Genomic DNA, 22,384 nt, shown 5'->3' on the forward strand with positions numbered 1-22,384 from the left:
CACATCAGCAGAAGCTTGAAATGCCACATTTTGCCAGTTTCCCTCCAAGTCATACATCATGCTGCCTTGGACATAAAGTGACATTCTCTCATTGTCACTGGGTAAAAGTCTTGGAATTTTGAACATTGCATTGTTGTGGGAGAATCACATCCACAAGAAATGCAGTGCTCTGGGGGAGGGCATTATTGGGCAATTTACGACAGGAACGAGGATAAGCAATTAATACATTTTTGCCAACATCTGCCACAGCATGCAAACAAATTATTTGCAAGGCCCAGGGTGAAACATTAATGGATGCTTCTCACTATTTTTGAGAAAAGTAAAACATTAAGTCACAGATAGCACTTTTCACAGATGAAATTCTTATTGAGGAAATGGGCTGAGGACTGAGAGGCTTCATTGGGTTTGCATGCTACAGGACCCATATGAGAGTTCAAGGAGAATTGCAGGAGGTGAATGCATCCATCAATACTATTAGCACTAAACCATGTAGCTGGAAGAAATGCAGAATGAAATTTAATCACCCTGCAGGTCAGGTAATTCACCATTCCCTTCAACTACTGTGTTTATCAAGTACAATAATTATAATTACTTCCCATTCACAGTTTCAAGATAACCTTCTATGTTCACTATAAATGTACATAAGAAAGCAGTGCACACTATGAACCAGTGTTGCCCTGCAACTATCCTTTTACTGATATCCTTGCATAAAAATCTGCTCAAAACAGCCTTCCCACGAATGTAGCTATATCTCCACACACATTTTATTTTTTGTTGCACAGCACATGGCCCTTGGTGGGCACGTTGATATTGATATACAAGAAGCAGGCCAATTGCCATGATTTTTTTACCAGGCCTGTCCCAATACAAATGCAGCGAGATTTCTTAATGCAGTCCCTCTGGTTGCAGACATGACAGGGAATCTCAAACAATTTTCATTTGCATTTTCTAGTTTGAATTCAGATGACAGTCCCTTTGAACTTTAGAGTTCAAATATTCAAAATCTGGAACATTCCATTAACTCTCTTATGATATACAAAATCAACAACTCTGTTTGAATCAAGGTTTGTTGTAAAATTCATGAGAAAGAACAACTTTTAAATACAAGGACACTAAAGGGCTATACGAAAATCTTAGGTGAGATACATAGATATTATAAAAGGTAAGCACTGTATTCTAAGGTTATTGACAAACATTTGGATTAGTTCTGAGGGTTGCAATCTTTATTTGGTGCATGATCCAAAGGATATAAAAAGTAAGTTGGAGGGGAACACCCCAAGATATACGCTATAAGTAAATTGAAAAAGGTGGTGGCAGGAAAGAAAGAGTAAGAAGTTTTTTTTCTGGAATGCCATTTTACGTTCTGTCTTAGGTGTTGATTTTAGCACCCTGGTGCTCATGTTTTAAAAAAAACAAATATACCTTCTAACAACTACACAGTAATTTACAATCAGTGACTTGCATGGAGTCTAACAACCGCATGAAAGCTTTCCAACTCACAGTCATAAAAAAATGACTGTACAAGCAAAGTACTTGATGGAACAAAGCAGAAAATGAATACAAGATTTGTCTTACAATTCTTCAGAGAGAAACAAGAGGGGAATAAATTCACCAATCAAGATTGTAAATGCAAAGCATAAAATGATTTGTTTACGACAGATACAACTGTAGACCCAGCCTCCTATCCATTGACTACCTACAGTTCCCGCTGCCTCGGCAAAGCAGCCAGCACAATTAAGGATCTCACGAACCCTGTACATTCCCTTTTCCACCTTCTTCTGTCGGGCAAAAGATACAGTAGAATGAGGTCACATGCCAACTGACTCAAGAACAGTTTCTTCCCTGCTGCCATCAGACTTTTGAATTGACCTACCTTGCATTAAGTTGATCTTTCTCTACACCCCAGCTATGACTGTAACACTACATTCTACACCCTCTTGTTTCTTCTCTATGAACAGTATTCCTCATTTGGGTCCCCCATTTGGAACTGAACAGGTAACCATGCAAAATCCCCTATGTTTGCCCACTTTTTATTCTTAAAGTATAGAGTGCATTTAAATTGAAATGTTTTTCTCTTTCCTCACCAAAAAAAACCTGGTTTCATCATTTTAAGTTTCTTCCCAAATAATTTTAAATATACATTAGATCCAGGAATTCAAACACCCATCAATTATTTTCCACTTTCAAGCATGTTCAGGTTATAATGTGGTTTCATGATTGAGATTCAAATGAACTTATGGAAAGATAGGATATTTTATTTTTCAACTTGCTTGTGATCTAATCATTTTGAACAGATTTCAAAGTCTTACTTTGTGTTACATTGGATAACTTTTTCATGCATGAAGAATCCACTTTAGTTTGCAGATAAGAACTAGTTCTTTGCTACATATATCAAGTTTGCTTCAATGTTAACTCAGGTCAGCATTTTTAGTTTGTCCAACACCACAAATTGATTTTTATTCAGAAGTGCAACCGGTTCATGCACTACTTCTTGTAGAAAAAACGCTTTTTGGTATCATTCTTGATTGGCCTTCAGCTCATGCAGCTTTTTCTGGGACTCTCCCACCTCAGGTAATTTATTTGATTCTATCTACCGTAACAAATCCTTTTAGCCTTTCATACTGAATTGGTCCAGACAAAATGGTCCGAGAGCATTTAGCTTTAATCTCTGCTCCAGCCAGGTCTCATATATCATACTGTTAAGTTACCTTGAAGGTAGGAATTGGATGGGGATTCACATATTTTAAAAGTTGAATGTTAAACAAATGACTAGAAGCCAGAACTGTTTCACTGAAGTCAAACAAAGTGGACAGGCCTATGCTATTTGTCACTGGAATTTTGCTCCATAAGATTATATTTATAGTAATAGAAAATGCTGAGCTCTACTGTACATTTTTAAGGTGTGTAAAGGTACATGATAGAAGAGCAATTTTGCAACACTGTGATAACATTCAAATTACTACTCAGGTTTATTACATTAAAGCACAAAGCCACAAAGAAAAACAGCCAAATAGCTATTTCTTCTGTTTTCTATAATTTTGTGAAATTTACTACCACAAAGTCTATCATACAGCATGTCACAACAACTTATGTCACTAAGTTATGATATTTTACAGTCAACATGTCTTCATAGAAGCAACAGTAACTAACACAGAGGATGGAATCTTCAACCTCAGTGCAACAATAGATCAGCCCACCCATTATACAATGCATATGATTTTTCTTTCATCTTCCTGCTCAAAAAAGACAGTAGGACTAGGGGGCACAGCCTCAAGATAAAAGGGGGGCGGTTTAGAACGGAGTTGAGGAGGAACTTCTTCACTCAAAGGGTGGTGAATCTCTGGAATTCTCTGCCCGTTGAAGTGGTGGAGGCTGCCTCGCTAAATATTTTTAAGATGCGGGTTGATGGGTTTTTGATAAGAGAGGGGACTAAGGGTTATGGGGAGAGGGCGGGAAAGTGGAACTGAGCAGCGACAGATCAGCCATGATCTTATTGAATGGCGGGGCAGGCTCGAAGGGCTAGATGGCCTACTCCTGCTCCTATTTCTTATGTTCTTATGTTCTTATGTAGAAAGATAAATCAGGTGAAGCATATGATGGGTGACTGTTTCCCCCTTTGAGCAGGAGTGCTCCTTCCAGGACCACAAGGAAAGTTGTGTCCTCACTGCCTGACAATTGAAAACAAACTGAAAGATCATGTTCTGCAGTGTGTCAGCCAATAAGCTTGAGGCAGGGTGAGATTTATGGCAGGGTTCAAATAAAGTCCATTTCTTCAACAGAATCTAAACAGCGTACCATATCAGGCTGTCAACATGGTCTATTTCAAATGTCTACAAAATATAGAAAGCATAATTTATGAACAAAACTATAGCAAGTCCTCTCAACAAAAGCAGGGAGATTTCTCCAATCAAATGCTGTGGGTGGAGGACAGCTGCATACGAATTGGATGTGTAAAGTCGATCCCACTCACTTACAACAGTGCAGTTTTTGAAAGTGATTGATGAGTGGCTGAATCACCCAATCATCTCCATGGTGACCAGGAATAGTGGTGTTATAATTTGCAATCACAAAAGAATGGGAGAGGAAAGGAGGCAGATAGTAACAGGAAGGTGTGTCATTTTACTTGGCTGCTAATTGTGCCAAAGAATTATATTTCATTGTATAATATTCCTGGCAATATAAAGCAGCAGATCCTCTATTCTAGGTCACTAGAAGCCACATTACAGGAGATCAGCACATCCATAATGTTAATTTCTCTAAAGTTTTTTTAATGGGCAGAATCCATTAAGTTTTAACGGCTTCTTTCCACATTTCAAATGTCTTCAACAAGGCACTGAGAACATAAGAACAGTGTTTGTCAATTTGTTGAGAAGATATACGTATTGACTCAGCACCAGAATAGTATTATTTTCAGACGGAGTTTCTTCCACCTCAGAAATCATATTTAACTTTTGGATAACACTGGTCCCCATCTCGAGTCATAGAGTTTTACAGCATAGAAACAGGCCCTTCGGCCCAACTTATCCAGGCCGCCCTTTTTTTTAAAACCTCTAAACTAATCCCAATTGCCCGAATTTGGCCCATATACCTCTATACCCATCTTATCCATGTAACTATATAAATGCTTTTTTAAAAGACAAAATTGTTCCCCCCTCTACTACTACCTCTTGCAGCATTTTCCAGACACTCACCACCCTCTATGTGAAAAAAATTCTCCTCTGGACACTTTTGTATCTCTTCCCTCTCACCTTAAACTAATATCTTCAAGCTCTCTTCCACCTCTCTTGCAACTGTTGAATTCTCATGGATAGCCAAAATATCACCTACTGTTAAGCAAGCAAGATTGTGAATCACCACTGCACCAATACTGTCATATGTAGTGAGAAAGCTTCCGTTACCAAGTATAGATGGAGATAAAGGAACAATTTAAGAGTGCAGAGACATGAATTGAGGTCAACAGCATGACTTTTTTTAACGGATACCTCATATGCCTGAACAATTTGCTGCAGCAAATTGTGATTAGATCTGTTTTTCAGAAGTGGCAGCATGGACTATAAATGGAAAAAAAAGAAGCTATCATAACAATTGAGAGCCAGTGGCTGCAAATCACCAAAATCAACAATTATATGAGAACTAAAGATTAGATACTGTTTGTAGCAAACTAAAGGAAGTGAGATATTACAGTGGACAAATGACAATTGCAGGTTTTGATAATCATTTTAAAATAGTAGCACTAACATAAAAAGGAATATAGGAACACCTAAAACTGGTGAATAAAATGAGCAAATGAAACATTTCATGAGATAGCTTTGAAAAAGATTTGCATGTTTTGTTAATCTTATTTAGATATTTTGATCAAGAAGAATAAATAATCATTAGCTTTTTTTCTTGAACATCTAATTATGAGATGAATTTAAAACGTATACTTTTTAAATTCATCTCTTTTTCTTTTCCTTTCAAGCTATTTGTGCTTTGACCTAGCGACTAAACATGCTGCTAGGCAATAAATTCAAAAATCTACCACATTACATAGACTTATAACATTTCAATAACTTATGTATGAGGATGTTTTCTCCATACAATCTAGCTATTTAAGAAATAGCTTACCTGGCGTAGGTCACCACCAACTGAGCGATCACGAACAACTGTTACAGTGAAGAACAAGAAGTCAAAATTCTGCTTCAAAAGGATACGTCCAGGGACCACTGGCTTCCTATTCACTAATGCAAAAGATAGTTCTGTTTGTAGAAAAATCACAGAGGACTTGATGATATGTTGTCCAAATCGGAGAGTGGCCATTTTATGTTTCAGATAAATCCAGAATATTCTATAAAAAAAGGATAATAGTTGGAGAAAAATATGAATCCCAAGTGCAAATACTCTTCATGGTGATAACTGTATTTAAACTTCCATCAAGCAAACCACTCATAAATCAAAACAATTCTTCACAATCTGCAGACGCTGTACTCCATTCTGAACAAAGCTACCATCACCAGCCCTCCCCTGACCAGCATATCTTTTGGATTGTAGGAAGAAACCACTGCACCCGGAGGAAATGCACTCAGGGACAAGGAGAACGTGCAGCCTCCGCATTGACAGTGACCCAAGATGGCAATTGAACCCGGATCCCTGGCGCTGTGGGGCAGCAGTGCTAATCACTGTGCTTCTGTGTTGCCCTTCATATGTGGTGGAAAGTTAGCACAAATAAGTACAAACTGAAATTAAGGTACTGAAACTGCCATTGTTACAACTATGTGACAACTTCAATACATCAGTGAGGACATCTGTTATTTTCTGTAATCACAGGATGGATTTGATACTCCCCTACCTGTGAGTTCAAAGGCAGGGATCACCAACGATTGGCCTACTTATCCCCAACCTATCAGAAATTTTATGGGCCAAGGCGAAATGTCGGGCAGCCCGCCCACCCTTGGGACTATTAAGGCTCATAAGCAGCTAATTATTGGCCCCTTAGGGTCCCTATCTAATCCCCACTAATATTTTCATGGAGAGATTGATGCAATGCATGGCAACTTAAGTTGCATGGGCTGGTGAATGGCAGTTTGTGCCTATCGTCTGGAGCATCCAGATACTGCCCCCACCAAAGTCAACCCCTGCATTAACCTTCCCCACCCCTGGACCTCTTGAACCCAACATTCTGAACCTCTTGCTCCCCCGACTTCACTGGGTTCCCTGGACTCAAACCTATCTGGGCTCTTCAGCATGTTGGGACTGCCTATAGTTCCAGCAATGGCCATCTCACTCAGCTGGTGCAGCTGGGACTACAGAACTATTCTGACAGAGTCATCTGATTGGGATTTCTTTCCCACCTTAAAACAATTAATGTTGTTACCAGAGTTAAATTCCTGTGGGGCAGCTGTTACGAACACAGACAGGCTCCTCCCTGACATTTTAATAAGCAGAGGTAGGGACACTGGCGCCCAGTAAAATCCACCCTCACAGGTAAGGCCCAGGAGAATTATATTTATTATGACTGTACATTGACCCATTGTCAGAAGTTTCAAATGATCATTCTTATTTTCGGATTTTAAAAGGATTAAATCCTAAATTACAGACTACAGGCTTGACTTTTCCATTTTAAACATGCATGGAGCAAGGTGAAGTGAGGCAAGGGTAAATGCCCTTGACATCAAGGCAGCATTTCACCAAGTGTGGCATCAAGAAAGCCTAGCAAAATTGAAATAAATGGAAATCAGGTGTAAAACTCTCCACTTGTTGGAGCCATGCTGAGCACAAAGCAAGATAGTTGTGGTACTGGAGGCCAGAAATCTCAAGTTCATCAGGTCATGTCAATCATCTCAGTCCCAGGAAATCCTCAGGGTAGTATCCTAAATGCAACCATCTTCAAAATCTTCATCAATGACTTCCTCTCTAACAAATGACTGCAGTGTTCAGTAGCATTCATAACTCTGCAGATACTGAAGCAGACCACTTTCACCTGCGGGAAAAGCTGAACAGCAGTCATGCTTGGTCTGATAAGTGGCAAGTAACAATTGCACTGAACAAATGCTAAGCAATGATCATCTCTAACAAAGAGAATCTTAGCATCTCTCCTTGATGTTCAAGAAGACCATCGCTGAACCATCACCATCAACATCCTGGGGGTTATCATCAATCAGAAATTTAACTGAGATAGTTTTATAAATACTGTGGCTACAAAAGCAGTGCATAACGTTGAAACTCAAGCAGTAACTTACTTCCTGGTTCTCAAAAACCTTTCCATCTACAAGGTACAAGTCTGCAGTGTTATGGAATACACTCCACTTGTGCGGATGAGAGTGTGGCTTCAACAACACTCAAGAAGCTTGACAAAGTCCAGAACAAAGCATCCTCTTGATTGACAATCCATCCATCATCTTAAACATTCATTCCCTCCACCACTGGTGCATAAACACATCCAAAATGTTTGGTGCAGCAACTCAACAAATTCTTTCAACAGCACCTGAAGGACAAGGGAAACAGAGGCATAGAAACACCACCCGCAAGTTCCCCTCTAAGGTACACATCATCCTGACTTGCAGCTATATCACTGCTCCTTCACTCACTGGATCAAAATTTTGGAACTCCCTTTCTAATGCTACGATAGATATATCCTCAAAAAGGCGCTTTTCAAAGGTAATCAGGCATGGGCAACAATGCTGGGCTTGCCGATGAAGCTTACATCCCATGAAAGGATTAAAAGAAAATGCTTTACAACTTGCTTAGCTAATTTCTTTTTCAATGAAGATGCAGCAACTGTGTTCTGCAATAACTTGGATGAAAATGTTCGTTAGCATTTAAAATGTGAAAGTTAATTTACTTTGTTTCCTGGCTGTTCGAAGAGTTTCTCTATTGGCAATATGAATGTATTTCAAGCTGGGTTGGCCAAAAAGATCAATAAATCCAGTTCTTTGAGAAGATGGAAGGACATTCAAAGGGCTTTTCCTTTCGAACAAGAGACTAGGATTTTCTGTTACAGCAATTAAAAACACGGCATTTCCTTTCAGTGTATCATGCCATTTTACAATCCATCCACCATCTTAAACATTCATTCCCTCCACTACTGGTGCATGAACACAACAGTGTGGACCATCCAAAATGTTTAATGCAGCAACTCAACAAATTCCTTCAACAACACATGAAGGACAAGGGAAACAGAGGCATAGGAACATCACCTGCAAGTTCCCCTCCAAGCAACACATCATAAGAACATAAGAACATAAGAAATAGGAGCAGGAGTAGGCCATCTAGCCCTTCAAGCCTGCCCCGCCATTCAATAAGATCATGGCTGATCTGTCGTGTCTCAGTTCCACATTCCTGTCCTCTCCCCATAACCCTTAATCCCCTTGCCTATCAAAAACCTATCAACCCGCCTCTTAAATATATTTAGCGAGGCAGCCTCCACCACTTCAACGGGCAGAGAATTCCAGAGATTCCCCACCCTTGGAGTGAAGAAGTTCCTCCTCAACTCCGTTCTAAACCGCCCCCCCTTTATCTTGAGGCTGTGCCCTCTAGTCCTTTCTGAGCGGGAAGAGCCTCTCCACCTCTATCCTATCCATCCCATTCATCATCTTATATGTCTCAATGAGATCTCCCCTCATTCTTCTAAACTCTAACGAGTACAAGCCTAGTTTATTCAGCCTCTCCTCATAGTTCAACCCCCTCAACTCCGGTATCAGCCTAGTAAACCTCCTCTGCACTCCCTCCAAGGCCTAAATATCCTTGTGTAAGTGCGGCGACCAAAACTGCACACAGTACTCCAGCTGCGGCCTCACCAGTGCCCCATACAGCTGCAGCAAGACCTCCCTACTTTTATATTCAATCCCCCTCGCTATGAAGGCCAGCATCCCATTAGCCTTCCTGACCACCTGCTGCACCTATAGGCTGGGTTTTTGCGACTCATGCACAAGGACCCCGAGGTCCCTCTGCACCGTCACATGCTGCAGTTTTTCGCCACGTAAGTAATAGTCCTTCCTACCATTATTCCTACCAAAGTGGACAACCTCACATTTGCCAACATTAAATTCCATTTGCCAGTTCCTGGCCCATTCGCCCAGCCTATCTAGATCCTTCTGCAGACTCTCCACACCCTCCGCACAATTTGCCGTTCCACCAATCTTGGTGTCATCAGCAAATTTCAACACCATACACTCGGTTCCCTCCTCCAGATCATCTATATAAATGGTAAATAGCTGAGGCCCCAGCACCGACCCCTGGGGCACTCCACTAGTTACCAACCGCCAATCCGAATAGCACCCATTGACCCCCACTCTCTGCCTCCTATTTGACAGCCAATCCCCTATCCACGCTAACACCCTACCCCCAACTCCATGCCCCCTGACCTTCTGTAATAACCTCTTGTGAGGCACCTTATCAAACGCCTTCTGAAAATCAAGAAACACCACATCCACCGGCTCTCCTCTATCCACCGCCCTAGACACATCCTCATAGAACTCCAATAAATTCGTCAGACACGACTTCCCCTTAACAAAACCGTGCTGCGTCTACTCTATCAAACAATTCTCCTCAAGATGCCTCGCTATTTTCTCCTTGATCACGGATTCTAACATTTTACCTACAACAGACGTTAAACTAACCAGCCTATAAGGTACTGCTAGATTTGGCGACAGATGACAAATAGTGACACTGTTGCTAGAATTCAACTTGAGAACCTTAAGTTGTCTATAGGCTGTTTATTGACGAGGGGACTAATGATGCATTCATCCTGCAACTCGTCAACTAGTCAAACCCACACCTAACCAGAGACGGATAATGTATGGTTGGCTCTTGATACTCCCTAATGCAGCCAAAAAAGCCACTCAGTTGCAGAAGAGTATTATCAGAGACTAATGACAGACATCAAACCTGGAAAAAAGATACAAAATCCTCAGCACTAATATCTGGAGCTAGTGGTCAAATTGGGTGAGCCATCCCACATCCAAGTCATATTCATTAATCAACCAGCATTCCAAACATCCTCTACCATAGTCAGGTAGGCCCTGTCCCAATAGAAACACATAGCTCAAGGGGAAGCGGAGTGAGAGTGGCATATTGTCAGTGGTCTTTGAACTCCTCAGCAGTGACTTTGGACCCAATGAAGTCTCAAGTCAAATGCCAAGAAAACGTTTGTAATTACCACTGATTGCATCCTGAACTGCTGAGTTGTTATTCTGTCTGACAAATATGGCAGTAGAAATCAAAGCTCAAAACTCCTGTGTAAAGGACTTCAACGTTCTTAAAGGTTATAGCATCAATGACCAGGCTATGAACCTTGCCGTCAGTGAGCCAGTCATGCGACAGAGTGAAAGAAATACCCTACTCAACAACAAACCCACTAATCAACCAAAATTGCATTTCTGTAATAACAGAAGTGCCACAATCTTTGCCATCTTCAAAGTGAGGGCACACCTCATGTGCAAAGTGGGACAGACACAACAGTCCAAAAAACTGGACAGTTAAAATACTGTGGATTATCAGCATCCCAACTGTTAAACATCAATCCAGGAGACCACCTTACCGACCTAGTAACACAACTGCAAGCTAAATCTACATTATTACTCTCATTTCCAACTCGACATGAGTGCAAAGACATGCAAAAATATTTACAGGTGTCTTGAGCAAGTGCAAATGGCATTCTCTTTCCTGAGTCTCTAAAGATACTTGCATCCAGCCAATTTGGTTCAAACCATGTGACATTAAGAAATGGCTGTGCACGATCGACACTGCAAAATTTATTGGCGCCAACACCTTTAGTGCTGAATACCTGTGCACCAGGATCAAAAACCCTAGCCAAGTTGTTTCAGCATACCATCATAATAGTACCTATCCAACAACATAAATAAAGACAAATAAGCTCAGTGAAGATTGAATCTAGAAGCACTAAGATGAGAAGAGATATCGCCTTCCTTGTCAGTTTTCACCTCAGGTCTTCATACTCAACCAATTTGATTTTTTAAAAATTCTATTTTAAAGGCCTCTCATAACACCAATTTTCTTGCCTTTCATATCAACATTAATCCAATATATCAAATGTCTTGCATAATATTGACTAATTTCAACTTATAAAGAAGTTTTTTTAACTGATTAAATACAATTAAGCCTTTTACAAAGCATTACTGTAGAATGGTAATTTGAGCTACTATTATAAAAGTGATAGTCAAATCAAATTAATCTAAAATGGAATTGTAAATAAAATCAAATTGGTTCAGTTTTAGAAAGTGAGCTCAAATGTAACTAAAGATAAAAAGCAACGTTAAGCAAAGGATGATCATAGAAATAAGGCAGAAAATTCCCTTACCTAGAAACAAAATTTGTTTTACTGAGATATGAATTATACCTAAGCAGGGGAAAATTCAGAACAAAATAGGCAATATTAGTGTCACTGAAATTAAATAATCAGGGCTAGGCAAACTCTTAAAAGGTATCCAAGTCTGTCAGGTACTGACCATGAATGTAACAACAACACAGAAGTACGCGGGGGACAGTAACAATGATAACTGCAGCCTGGTCAGATTGGATACCAACAGTTGATTATTAGGGCATTGCAAATTCTTTTTCTTGTACTATAAAATAGTGTATTAACTGTAATGAGCAATACTATGTTGTAACACACCCATATTAACTTACAATTAGTGAATTGTAATGACAGCACTCACAATGACCTCCCTTAACCTAATCTCAAGAAAATATTTGTAATTTCTTATCCTGACTTGCAGCTATATCACTGTTCCTTCACTCACTGGATCAAAATTTTGGAACTCCCTTTCTAATGCTACTATAGATATATGCTCAAAAAGTTGTTTTTCAAAAGGTAATCAGGCATGGGCAACAATGCTGGGCTTGCCAATGATGCTTACATCCCATGAAAGAATTATTAACTGAAACTCCAGGACCTGAAATGTGTATATAAAGTTACATGTTTTGGGTCTGCTCTTCACAGCTGTTTCAAAAACACATCCTTAACTCTACAAAAATATATCCAAATAATTTCATCAATACTTTTGCAGAGTTCTTCATCCTTCATTCAAAAAAAACATGCAGGGGGCAATTCTCCCACCTCACCATGCTAATTTTCTAGTGCAGCAGGATAGGAGAATCATGCGGCTGGGCATGCACAGGATTCATGCATGCATTCCCGCTGTGAGCGCATCTCCCAGCGCCAGATTTCTGGTGCCGTTGGATCTGCACAGGAAACTGGTGGGAAGACCAGTTAAGTAATTTTAATACATTTTTAAATCTGCTTTCAATGTAATTAGCAAGCCCAGGACTGAATTCTCCGGGCCCTCTAGCATCTCCCACCCCGCCAGAGTGTTTCACTCCAGCGGTGATTACACTAGCTCCCCACTTTGGGAACGAGCAGGCCGACCCCACTGGAGTGAAGGGGGGGGTCAATCAGGGACCCCCCTCAAGGGTTCGGGTGGCAGGGTGGTTGCCCCCAAGGGCATGGGCACCCTGGCAGTGCCAGCCTTTTGTCTCCTGGCAATGCCCAAAGGGCAAAGTGCCCATGCCCAGGAAACACCTTAGCACTGCCCATCAGACATCGGGCAGTGCCAAGGGGGCAGGGCATATGGGGGTGATCATTGGGGGTGGGGGCTTCCGCTGTCACTCTGTAGTTGGGAGCGTGGTAAGGCCACACTTGGAATACTGTGTGCAGTTCTGGTCACACTATTATAGAAAGGATATCATTAAACTAGAAAGAGAGCAGAAAAGGTTTACTAGGATGTTACCGGGACTTGATGGCTTAGTTATAGGGACAGGCTGGATAGACTGGGGCTTTTTTCTCTGGAGCACAGGACACTGAAGGGTGACCTTACAGAGGTTTATAAAATAATAAAGAGCATAGATAAGGAAGATAGTCAATATCTTTTCCCAAAGATAGGGGAGTCTAAAACTAGAGAACATAGGTTTAAGATGAGAGGGGAGAGATACAAAAGAGTCCAGAGGGGCAACTTTTTTTACACAGAGGGTGGCGAGTGTCTGGAAAAAGCTGCTCGAGGTAATTGGAGAGGCAGGTATAGTTTTGACTTTTAAAAAGCATTTACATGGATAAGATAGGTATAGAGGAACATGGGCCAAATGCAAGCAATTGGGACTAGCTTCGGGGTTCAAAAAAAAGGGCAGCATGGACAAGTTGGCCGAAGGGCCTGTTTCCATGCAGTAAACCTCTATGACTCTATGACTTTACGACATCCTGATCCAACCCAATCCAATCTGACTAATCCCTACCATGCAACTTTCTCACTGACCCCTTCACTTGACCTGATTAGCTTCCAATGTCTCATTCTTCCTGAGCAACCTCCCCAATCAGACCTGACTACCCCCACCATCCCTCGATCCCTCAACACAATTTGACAAACCTCCATCACTCAACTCCCTCTGAAACTGGTTCAACCTTATCCTGCTATGCTATCATTCTACCTACCAGCCACCCTATCTCCTTATCCACTTTTCTCATCCATCCTACTTACTTGCACACATACACATTCACCAATTCACAAACAGACTGAGAAGCTTTTGAATATTTAAACTTGTGCTGTAAAAAGGGGAATGCCTTTTGATAGATTCTCGTCACTGCTCCTTCTGAGGTTCCCTGCGCTGAGTGAGCTTTGCAGGGCCCACCATCAGAGGATTGGCCAGAAAAATCAGAGGAAGGTAGGTAGCCAGTTTCCAACTTCTAATTGGAAAATTTGGGCCAATGAAGCATTTTTTTGTATGTCGTTTTCTGTCACCTGACATCCGTACAAGGTGTAACAAATTTGCCAAGCAATATATCCTGAATTTGTACAAAACTTTACTTCTTAAACACATGTGACAGGATTTTCACAATGAAAAAAACACTTTAGATTAAAAACACACGCCCCTTAAAAGCCAGACACTGACTTTTGATAAACACGAGGAAACCAATGAATATTTTTGATGAATTTCAATGAATTATTCCTTTCCTGAAAAGATTAAAACTGAGCTTAATGGGAAATAAAACAGATGTAATTCAGATTTGTACACAATCTTGAAAATTGGTTCTCTATGTCAGAAGGCAATATGGTGTAGTCAAAAAGTGCCTACTTCCACCTAAACGCATGTGCGTGAATTCTTTTAACATGGGGTGATCATTGCACCTCAACCACCACCCAGTCCCAGCTGAGTGAGGTCTTGGTCCAGTGGTAGGGAAATTCAAGACAACTGGAGACAAGGTTCTGCTGTAGGCTGGGGACAAACAAACACAGAGAGAGATAGCCTGGAGGCGGAGAATCATTGGAATTCACTGGGACACTATAAAAATGCAAATTGTTACTGTTGTTGTTCAACCAAAAGCACTTAAAGTCTTCTCCTTCAATTTCCAGGCAAAATGAAAGTCATGTTATTGGCTATTTCTGAGAAATATGGGCCAAATATGGAAAATATGCCCAGCTTTTTTTTTGCTTCCATCATTTTTAACAGATGTTCATCAAGAGATCCATTGAACCTTCAACTGAGGTTCAATTATTCTTCCCAGTATCATATGCAACATTCTTTATTCCCTGGCCTCAATTCAACAAACATTATAAAGAGAAAAAAGTTCACCAAAATTATTTCACAGGTAAGAATAGTATGCCGCTTCAACTTGCTGATGTTTGTCCTCTTATAGCCACATGAATAGATATGTAAGCTTACAGACAGAATTTTCACAGGGCATGGGGATCGAGAACAGGCAAGCTTCTTCTTGCAATGACAGAATCGTTAGACAATCAACACAACCTCGTGTTTTAAAGGAAAATCTGATGTATGCGCCAATTGCAGTAAAAAGTCTGACAACACCAGGTTTAAGTCCGACCGATTTATTTGATAGTACACTCACAAGCTTTTGGGGTTAGTCCCTTCGGTAGGTGAATGGAGAGTTCTGGCCTCAGACAGAGCATGTAAAACACAGACAGTTTACAGATTACTGATTAGAATGCAAATCTTTACACCTAACCTGCTGTTCAAGTCTTAAAGTGGCCGACAAAGTGAGTGGAAGGGGCACTGATCACAGATTAAAGAGATGTGTATTGTCTCCAGACAGTACAGTAAGTGAGGTTTTACAAACCCAGGCAAGTCACGGGGTTACAGATAGTGCGACATGAACCCAAGATCCTTGTTGAGACAGCTTCTACCCTAAACATGTCAAAGAAGCCATCCCCTATGGACAAGCCCTCCATATACACAGGATTTGCTCAGATGAGGAAGATCGTGACAGATACCTCCAGACGCTGAAAGATGCCCTCATAAGAACAGGATATGGCGCTCGACTCATAGATCGACAGTTCCGATGCGCCACAGCAAAAAACCGCACCGATCTCCTTAGAAGACAAACACGGGACACGGTGGACAGAGTACCCTTCGTCGTCCAGTACTTCCCCGGAGCGGAGAAGCTACGACATCTTCTCCGGAGTCTTCAACATATCATTGATGAAGACAAACATCTCGCCAGGGCCATCCCCACACCCCTACTTCTTGCTTTCAAACTACCACGCAACCTCAAACAGACCATTGTTCACAGCAAACTACCCAGTCTTCAGGAGAACAGTGACCACAATACCACACAACCCTGCCACAGCAACCTCTGCAAGACATGCCAGATCATCGACACGGATGACATCATCACACGTGAGAATACCATCCACCAGGTACACGGTGAATACTCTTGCAACTCGGCCAACGTTGTCTACCTGATACGTTGCAAGAAAGGATGTCCCGAAGCATGGTACATTGGGGAGACCATGCAGACGCTACGACAACGGATGAATGAACATCGCTCGACAATCACCAGGCAAGACTGTTCCCTTCCTGTTGGCGAACACTTCAGTGGTCACGGGCATTCAACCTCTGATCTTCAGGTAAGCGTTCTCCAAGGCGGCCTTCACGACATACGACAGCGCAGAGTCGCTGAGCAGAGACTGATAGCCAAGTTCCGCACACATGAGGACGGTCTCAACAAGGATCTTGGGTTCATGTTGCACTATCGGTAACCCCCGTGACTTGCCTAGGTTTGCAAAACCTCACTTACTGTACTGTCTGGAGACAATACGCATGTCTTTAACCTGTGATCGTGCTCCTTCCACTCACATTGTCGGCCACTTTAAGACTTCAACAGCAGGTTAGGTGTAAAGATTCGCATTCTAATCAGTAATCTGTAAACTGTCTGTGCTTTATATGCTCTGTCTGAGGCCAGAACTCTCCACTCACCTGACGAAGGGACTAACCCCAAAGGGGAGGCGGTTTAGAACGGAGTTGAGGAGGAACTTCTTCACTCAAAGGGTGGTGAATCTCTGGAATTCTCTGCCCGTTGAAGTGGTGGAGGCTGCCTCGCTAAATATTTTTAAGAAGCGGGTTGATGGGTTCTTGATAAGAGAGGGGATTAAGGGTTATGGGGAGAGGGCGGGAAAGTGGAACTGAGCTACAACAGATCAGCCATGATCTTATTGAATGGCGGGGCAGGCTCGAGGGGCTAGATGGCCTACTCCTGCTCCTATTTCTTATGTTCTTATGTTCTAGTGAGTGTACTATCAAATAAATCGGTTGGACTTAAACCTAGTGTTGTCAGACTTTTTACTGTGTTTACCCCAGTCCAACGCCAGCATATCTACATCGTGCCAATTGCGTCAAACGTGGCTGCTCTTGCACGGTGTCCTTTACTGTTCAAGAATAAATAATGATACATGCAGGGTATTACTGTTCAACAGTTCTTCAACCACAAAGAGAGCCAAGAGGTCAGACAGCATCTACTTGAAAAAAATGAAACAATCTCAATGGTTCAGCAAGCAAATGAAAAGCTACAAAGCACTACTGATCTACAAACTTACAACACAGAGACTACTAATCCACAAACTTACAACACAGAGACTGGACAAAGATAGGGTGGGGGATGCCTTTCTCAGTTAAACAAACTGTGAACAAGCACAATGTAGGTCACAATTAAGCAATAATCACTAGGCTCAAGAAACTGCCAGGCTGCCAGAACAAATGAACCGCCACCTGGGAATCCTGTCCCAAATTAAAATCAAGGGTACAGTTTTTCTTCCGAATCAATCTCACAGATTAATATGAACTGAACCATCATCCAGCAGTTTCAATTGCCTGTGGCGTGTTTCGTGAACGCGTGAAAATAGCACTCCCAAATGGTGTGTCATACCTCTGCACCTCTGGAATTCATTGCTATCAAGGTGAAGGCTTGTGGGGCCGCTTGCTTTCAATTAACGGCCTAGAAGAGTTTGTTAACGAACTGGGTACAACCAGAAGGCAATTGTTAAATCACAGGTCAGTAAAAGCAGTCTGCTGCACGTCAGTGTTTAGATGTTCAGAACAATGCATGCAGCCAATAAGGGGTGTTTCTGCCGAAGTAAAATACACAGTCGATTGAATACCATTGACTATTTGCCTGCACCAGAAGGCTACTGGTCCTCTGACCTCCTAACTACTCTATTCTACAAGACAACAGTAAGTTCAGAAATAGCAGTCATCCTTGAACATTGCACTCCATTGTCTGTTTCTGTCTCCTAGCAGTGTCTGGTGTCACTAATCAGGCATCAAACTTGCTTCCAGCCCAAACAGGGAATCTGTATTTTAAGGTTGTGTTGTGTTAGTGATGCTTGACATAGACAAGCCTACGGTCCTTCAGACAGCGAGTTCCAGACCCTTATCACCCTCTGGATGAAAAGGTTTTTCAACATTTCTCTAATATTGCTACCAATTATGTTAGGGTGGCACAGTGGGTAGCACTGCTGTCTCACAGTGAGTGGGACCTGGGTTTGATTCCATAGCTTGGGTCACTGTCTGTGTGGAGACTGCACGTTCTCCCGTGGGTGCTCTGATTTCTTCCCACAGTCCGAAAAACATGTTGGTTATGTGCATTTGCCATGTTAAATTCTCCCTCAGTATACCTAAACAGGCGTCAGAGTGGGGCAACTAGCGGATTTTCACAGTAACATCATTGCAGAGTTAATGTAAGCTTGTAACACTAATAAACTTAAACCTATGCTTCATTTAGTAGCTTTTCTGCTATCTTTTCTATCTAGGTACCTCATAATTTTATACATCTCAATTAAACATTCTCTGTTTGAAAGGGAACAACCTTAGCCTATTCTATCATTTCCTCACAGCTGAAATTCTCATTTTCTGGCAACATCCTTGTAAATCTCCTCTGTATCCTCACATGTAGATTGTTTTCTTTTTCATCCTAGGTCTCTGAAAGACATCTTTTGTTTTTTTTCATACCTGTGACACCATATAATCGTTGTTCTTCTTTGCATTCTACTCATTCCTATAGTCAGCTCACCCTAGTGCAATGACATACATTTTTCATGAAGGAAAACAAAGGGGGGAAATGGTTTCCTTTTGTATGTATTGTACAAAAGAACAGATGGTCAAAAATGAATTACAAATGAGTTCAGGTCCCTCAATTATATCTGAGTGCACCCTAATCATTAATTTACATTGGAGATATTTCTCTGTAAACAACAAGACATCTGTATATTTTAATTAATCTATTATTTCAAACTATTGGAAAAAGTTAGATTTTTTTAAAGACCCCATTTAGTCCATGAAGGTTGATCTGTATTGTGCCACCCAACATGAATTTGTGGTGGTGTGACTTTTAAAGCTGGATGTAGTGCTCCTGAACTAAACAAGGCAATATAGGAATGGAATTCTCCTAAAGCACTGCCATACTTGTTAAAAGCACCTACAGAAAAGTAAACCAGCGAAAGGACTCTGCAGAATTCAGGAAAGAGAAATTTGTTCAAGAAGAATGGATTTTCTCCATCACTTGTTCAGAATTCATGTGAAATAAAGGGAGAATACAAATTGGAAATTGGGAAAGAATAATTTAACAGTTTAAGCTGCATAGGCAATTTCATACTCCCCTTTGAAGACAAGAGAAGACTACAGTTTTGAAGAATAGTCACGTTAGACTCAAAATGTTAATCCTGTTTTTCTGTCCACAGATGCTGCCACACCTATTGAGTCTTTCCAGCACTTCTTTTGTATTTCTTAAATGTTGGAAAGACCAGTCACACAATATCATAGAATAGAATCATAGAATCCCCACAGTGCAAAAGGAGGCCATTTGGCCCATCGATTCTGCACTGACCACAATTCCAGACCCTACTCCCGTAACCCCACTCATATTTATCCTGCTAATCCCCTTGACACTATGAGTAATTTAGCATGGTCAATTAACCAACCCGCACATCTTTGGACGGTGGGAGGAAACTGGAGCACCCTGTGGAAACCCATGCAGACACAGGGAGAATGTGCAAACTCCACACAGTGACCCAAAGCCAGAATTGAATCTGGGTCCCTGGTGTTGTGAGGCAGTAATGCGAACCAGTGTGCAGCTCCTATGCATTAAGTTGAACTTCAACAATAAATGACGTGCAGTGAAAGTTAATAGGAATTGAGATACAAATGAAGAAAGCAAGGGCTGCAACAGTCTATAACAGAGACAGCAACTTTTTAAGGGTACAAAGCCCAGATAATGGAAAGGACACATTAAAGCTGCAATCTTTTGAAATATGGGTAATCCTCTGTGTCCTAAGGTCTATATAGAAAGTATTAAATAGTTGCCTGAAATGTTAAGAACCAGAAGAATAAACTCAGTAAGATAAATAAATGGAAATCCTAATACTTTGGACACATAAATGGAGGAAAAGAAAGAGAGCTTGGATTAAGTAGGGACATTTATAATATGCCTTTCATAATGACAGGATGTCTGGAAGTGCTTTATGGCCAATGAAGTGCTTTTGAAATGTAGCCACTGAAACAATATCAATGTAGCCACTGAAACAGAAAATGTGGCAGCCAACTTGCACACAGTCTGATTCCACAATTAACAATTAAATGACCATCTGCTACAGAATTTTGGTTGAGGGATTATTGTTAGCCAGAACACCAGGAGAATTTTTCTGCTCTTCTTTGAATTGAGCTGTGTCATCTTTTATGTCTATCTGATTGGACAAACAGGGACTTGATAATTGTAATGACTGGCGACCACCAGTTTTTAATGACAGCAACTATTTATTAACTAACTCAAACTATGTACAGAATAAATCAATATGCTTTTTCTCCATTTAACTCCAGGCTCGATTCTGATGGTAAAAGCAAAAAAGATTAACCCACGCTCAGCCCCAGGATTCACAAACCCCTGCTCCATTGGGCGATTGGGTTACATGATCTTCTAGACACACTCTTAAAGAGGCTTAACGCTACATTTCTCCCCTTCTAAGTCCCGTATTATATAATATCTTGAGAAATTAAATACTTACACAACATTAACAATAATAAATATTTTTAACAATTCATCACAAACTCTCACAGGGCATTTTTGCTTTCTCTGAGAGTGATGTAGCACAGCTGGGTGTGATTCAACAGCAGAGGTATACTAGGTTGGACCTCCTTGAGCCTGACTCTTTTCTACAGGCACATGACTTTCTACTGTTTCACTGGGATCAACACTTGAATCTGCCATAGGCTGACTTGCCCTTTCATCCTTTGACCACCGACAACACAACTAAAAGGCACAATTGGAGTAAACTGTAACACTTGTTCTTGAGGCGACTCTGGTCTTCTTAAATAATCTAAGTGCTTCTGTAAAATTTTGTCCTGAACTTCCATTTCATGGGACACTGGGCTGGTTCTGACCACAACAGCACCTGGAACCCAATTTGGTCCATTCCTAAAGTTCTTTTTCCATACACTGGATCATCTATCCAGAATGATCTCTCGACTCTTGATGAATCATGGTTCCTTTTCTGCCTATGCCGCCTTGACTCAAAAGGAGAGCATCTATCTCCACTTGGAGAGGCAAGGCTTGATCAGGAATAGTCAGCATGGCATCATCAGAAGGAGACTGTGCCATCAAAATTGATTGAAATTTTTGAGGAGGTGACAAGGTATTTAGATGAGGGTAGTGTAGTTGACGCAGTTTATATGGTTTTCAGCAAAGCCTTGGACAAGATCCCTCATAGGAGACTTGTAAAGAAGGTAAATGCACATGGGATACAGGGTAATTTGATAAAGTGGATTCAAAACTGGCTCAGTTGTAGGATATAGAGAATAATGACAGAAAGCTGCTTCGGTGACTGGAAGCGAGTGTACAGTGGTGTTCCACAGGGATCTGTATTGGGTCTCATATTATTTATCATTTATATAAACAACATAGGTGACCATGTGGGGGGTAGGATTAGTAAATTTGTGGATGACAAAGAAGATATAGGCAGAATGATCAAATGGGCAGATAAGTGGCAGATGGAATTTAACCCTGAAAAGTATTAGGTGATACTCCTTCCAATGAACAACATGGCATTAGGAAATTCTATAAAACAAAGGGATCTTGGCGTGTTTGTCTATAGATCTCTGAAGATGGAAGGGCACGTTAGTAGGGTGATGAAAAAGACATATAGAACACTTGCCTTTATCAATCGAGGCATAGATTACAAAAGCAGGGAAGTCATGTTGAAGTTGTATTTGGTGAGGCCATAGCTGAAGTACTGTTTGCAGTTCTGCTTGCACATTATAGGAAGGATGTGATTGCGCTGGAGGGGGTGCAGAGGAAATTCACCAGGACGGTGCCAGGGATGGAATATTTATCAAGAGAGATTGGATAGGCTTTGGTTGTTTTTGTTGGAGCAGAGAAGACTGAGAGGTGACTTGATCAAGGTGTAGAAGATTATGAGTACATGGACAGAGTGCATAAAGGAGCAGTTGTTCCCCCTAGTGGAAGGGTCAGTCACAAGGGAACACAGGTTCAAGATGTGGGCCAGGAGGTTCAAGGGGGATGTGAGAAAAACCCTTTTTACCCAGAGGGTGGTGACGGTCTGGAATGCGCTGCCTGGATGAGTGGTAGAGGCGAGTTGCCTCACATCCTTTCAAA

At 41.2% G+C, this 22,384-nt stretch overlaps 1 protein-coding gene across 5 annotated transcripts in view; it reads right to left on the reverse strand.

The window, feature by feature from the left end:
* The window catches only part of fhit (fragile histidine triad diadenosine triphosphatase), a 1,046,244-nt gene that overhangs the window by 752,428 nt on the left and 271,432 nt on the right, over nt 1-22,384 (reverse strand). For all 5 annotated transcript variants that reach the window (XM_080186306.1, XM_080186302.1, XM_080186303.1 and 2 more), the window contains one exon: nt 5,694-5,827. In XM_080186306.1, coding sequence (XP_080042432.1) covers nt 5,694-5,799 — 106 coding nt within the window. In that variant the 5' untranslated portion in view covers nt 5,800-5,827. The remainder of the gene's footprint in view (nt 1-5,693; nt 5,828-22,384) is intronic.

The sequence above is a fragment of the Carcharhinus amblyrhynchos genome, chromosome 3, assembly GCF_965287045.1.
Source record: "Carcharhinus amblyrhynchos chromosome 3, sCarAmb.v2.hapA, whole genome shotgun sequence".
Classification (NCBI taxonomy): Eukaryota; Metazoa; Chordata; class Chondrichthyes; order Carcharhiniformes; family Carcharhinidae; genus Carcharhinus; species Carcharhinus amblyrhynchos.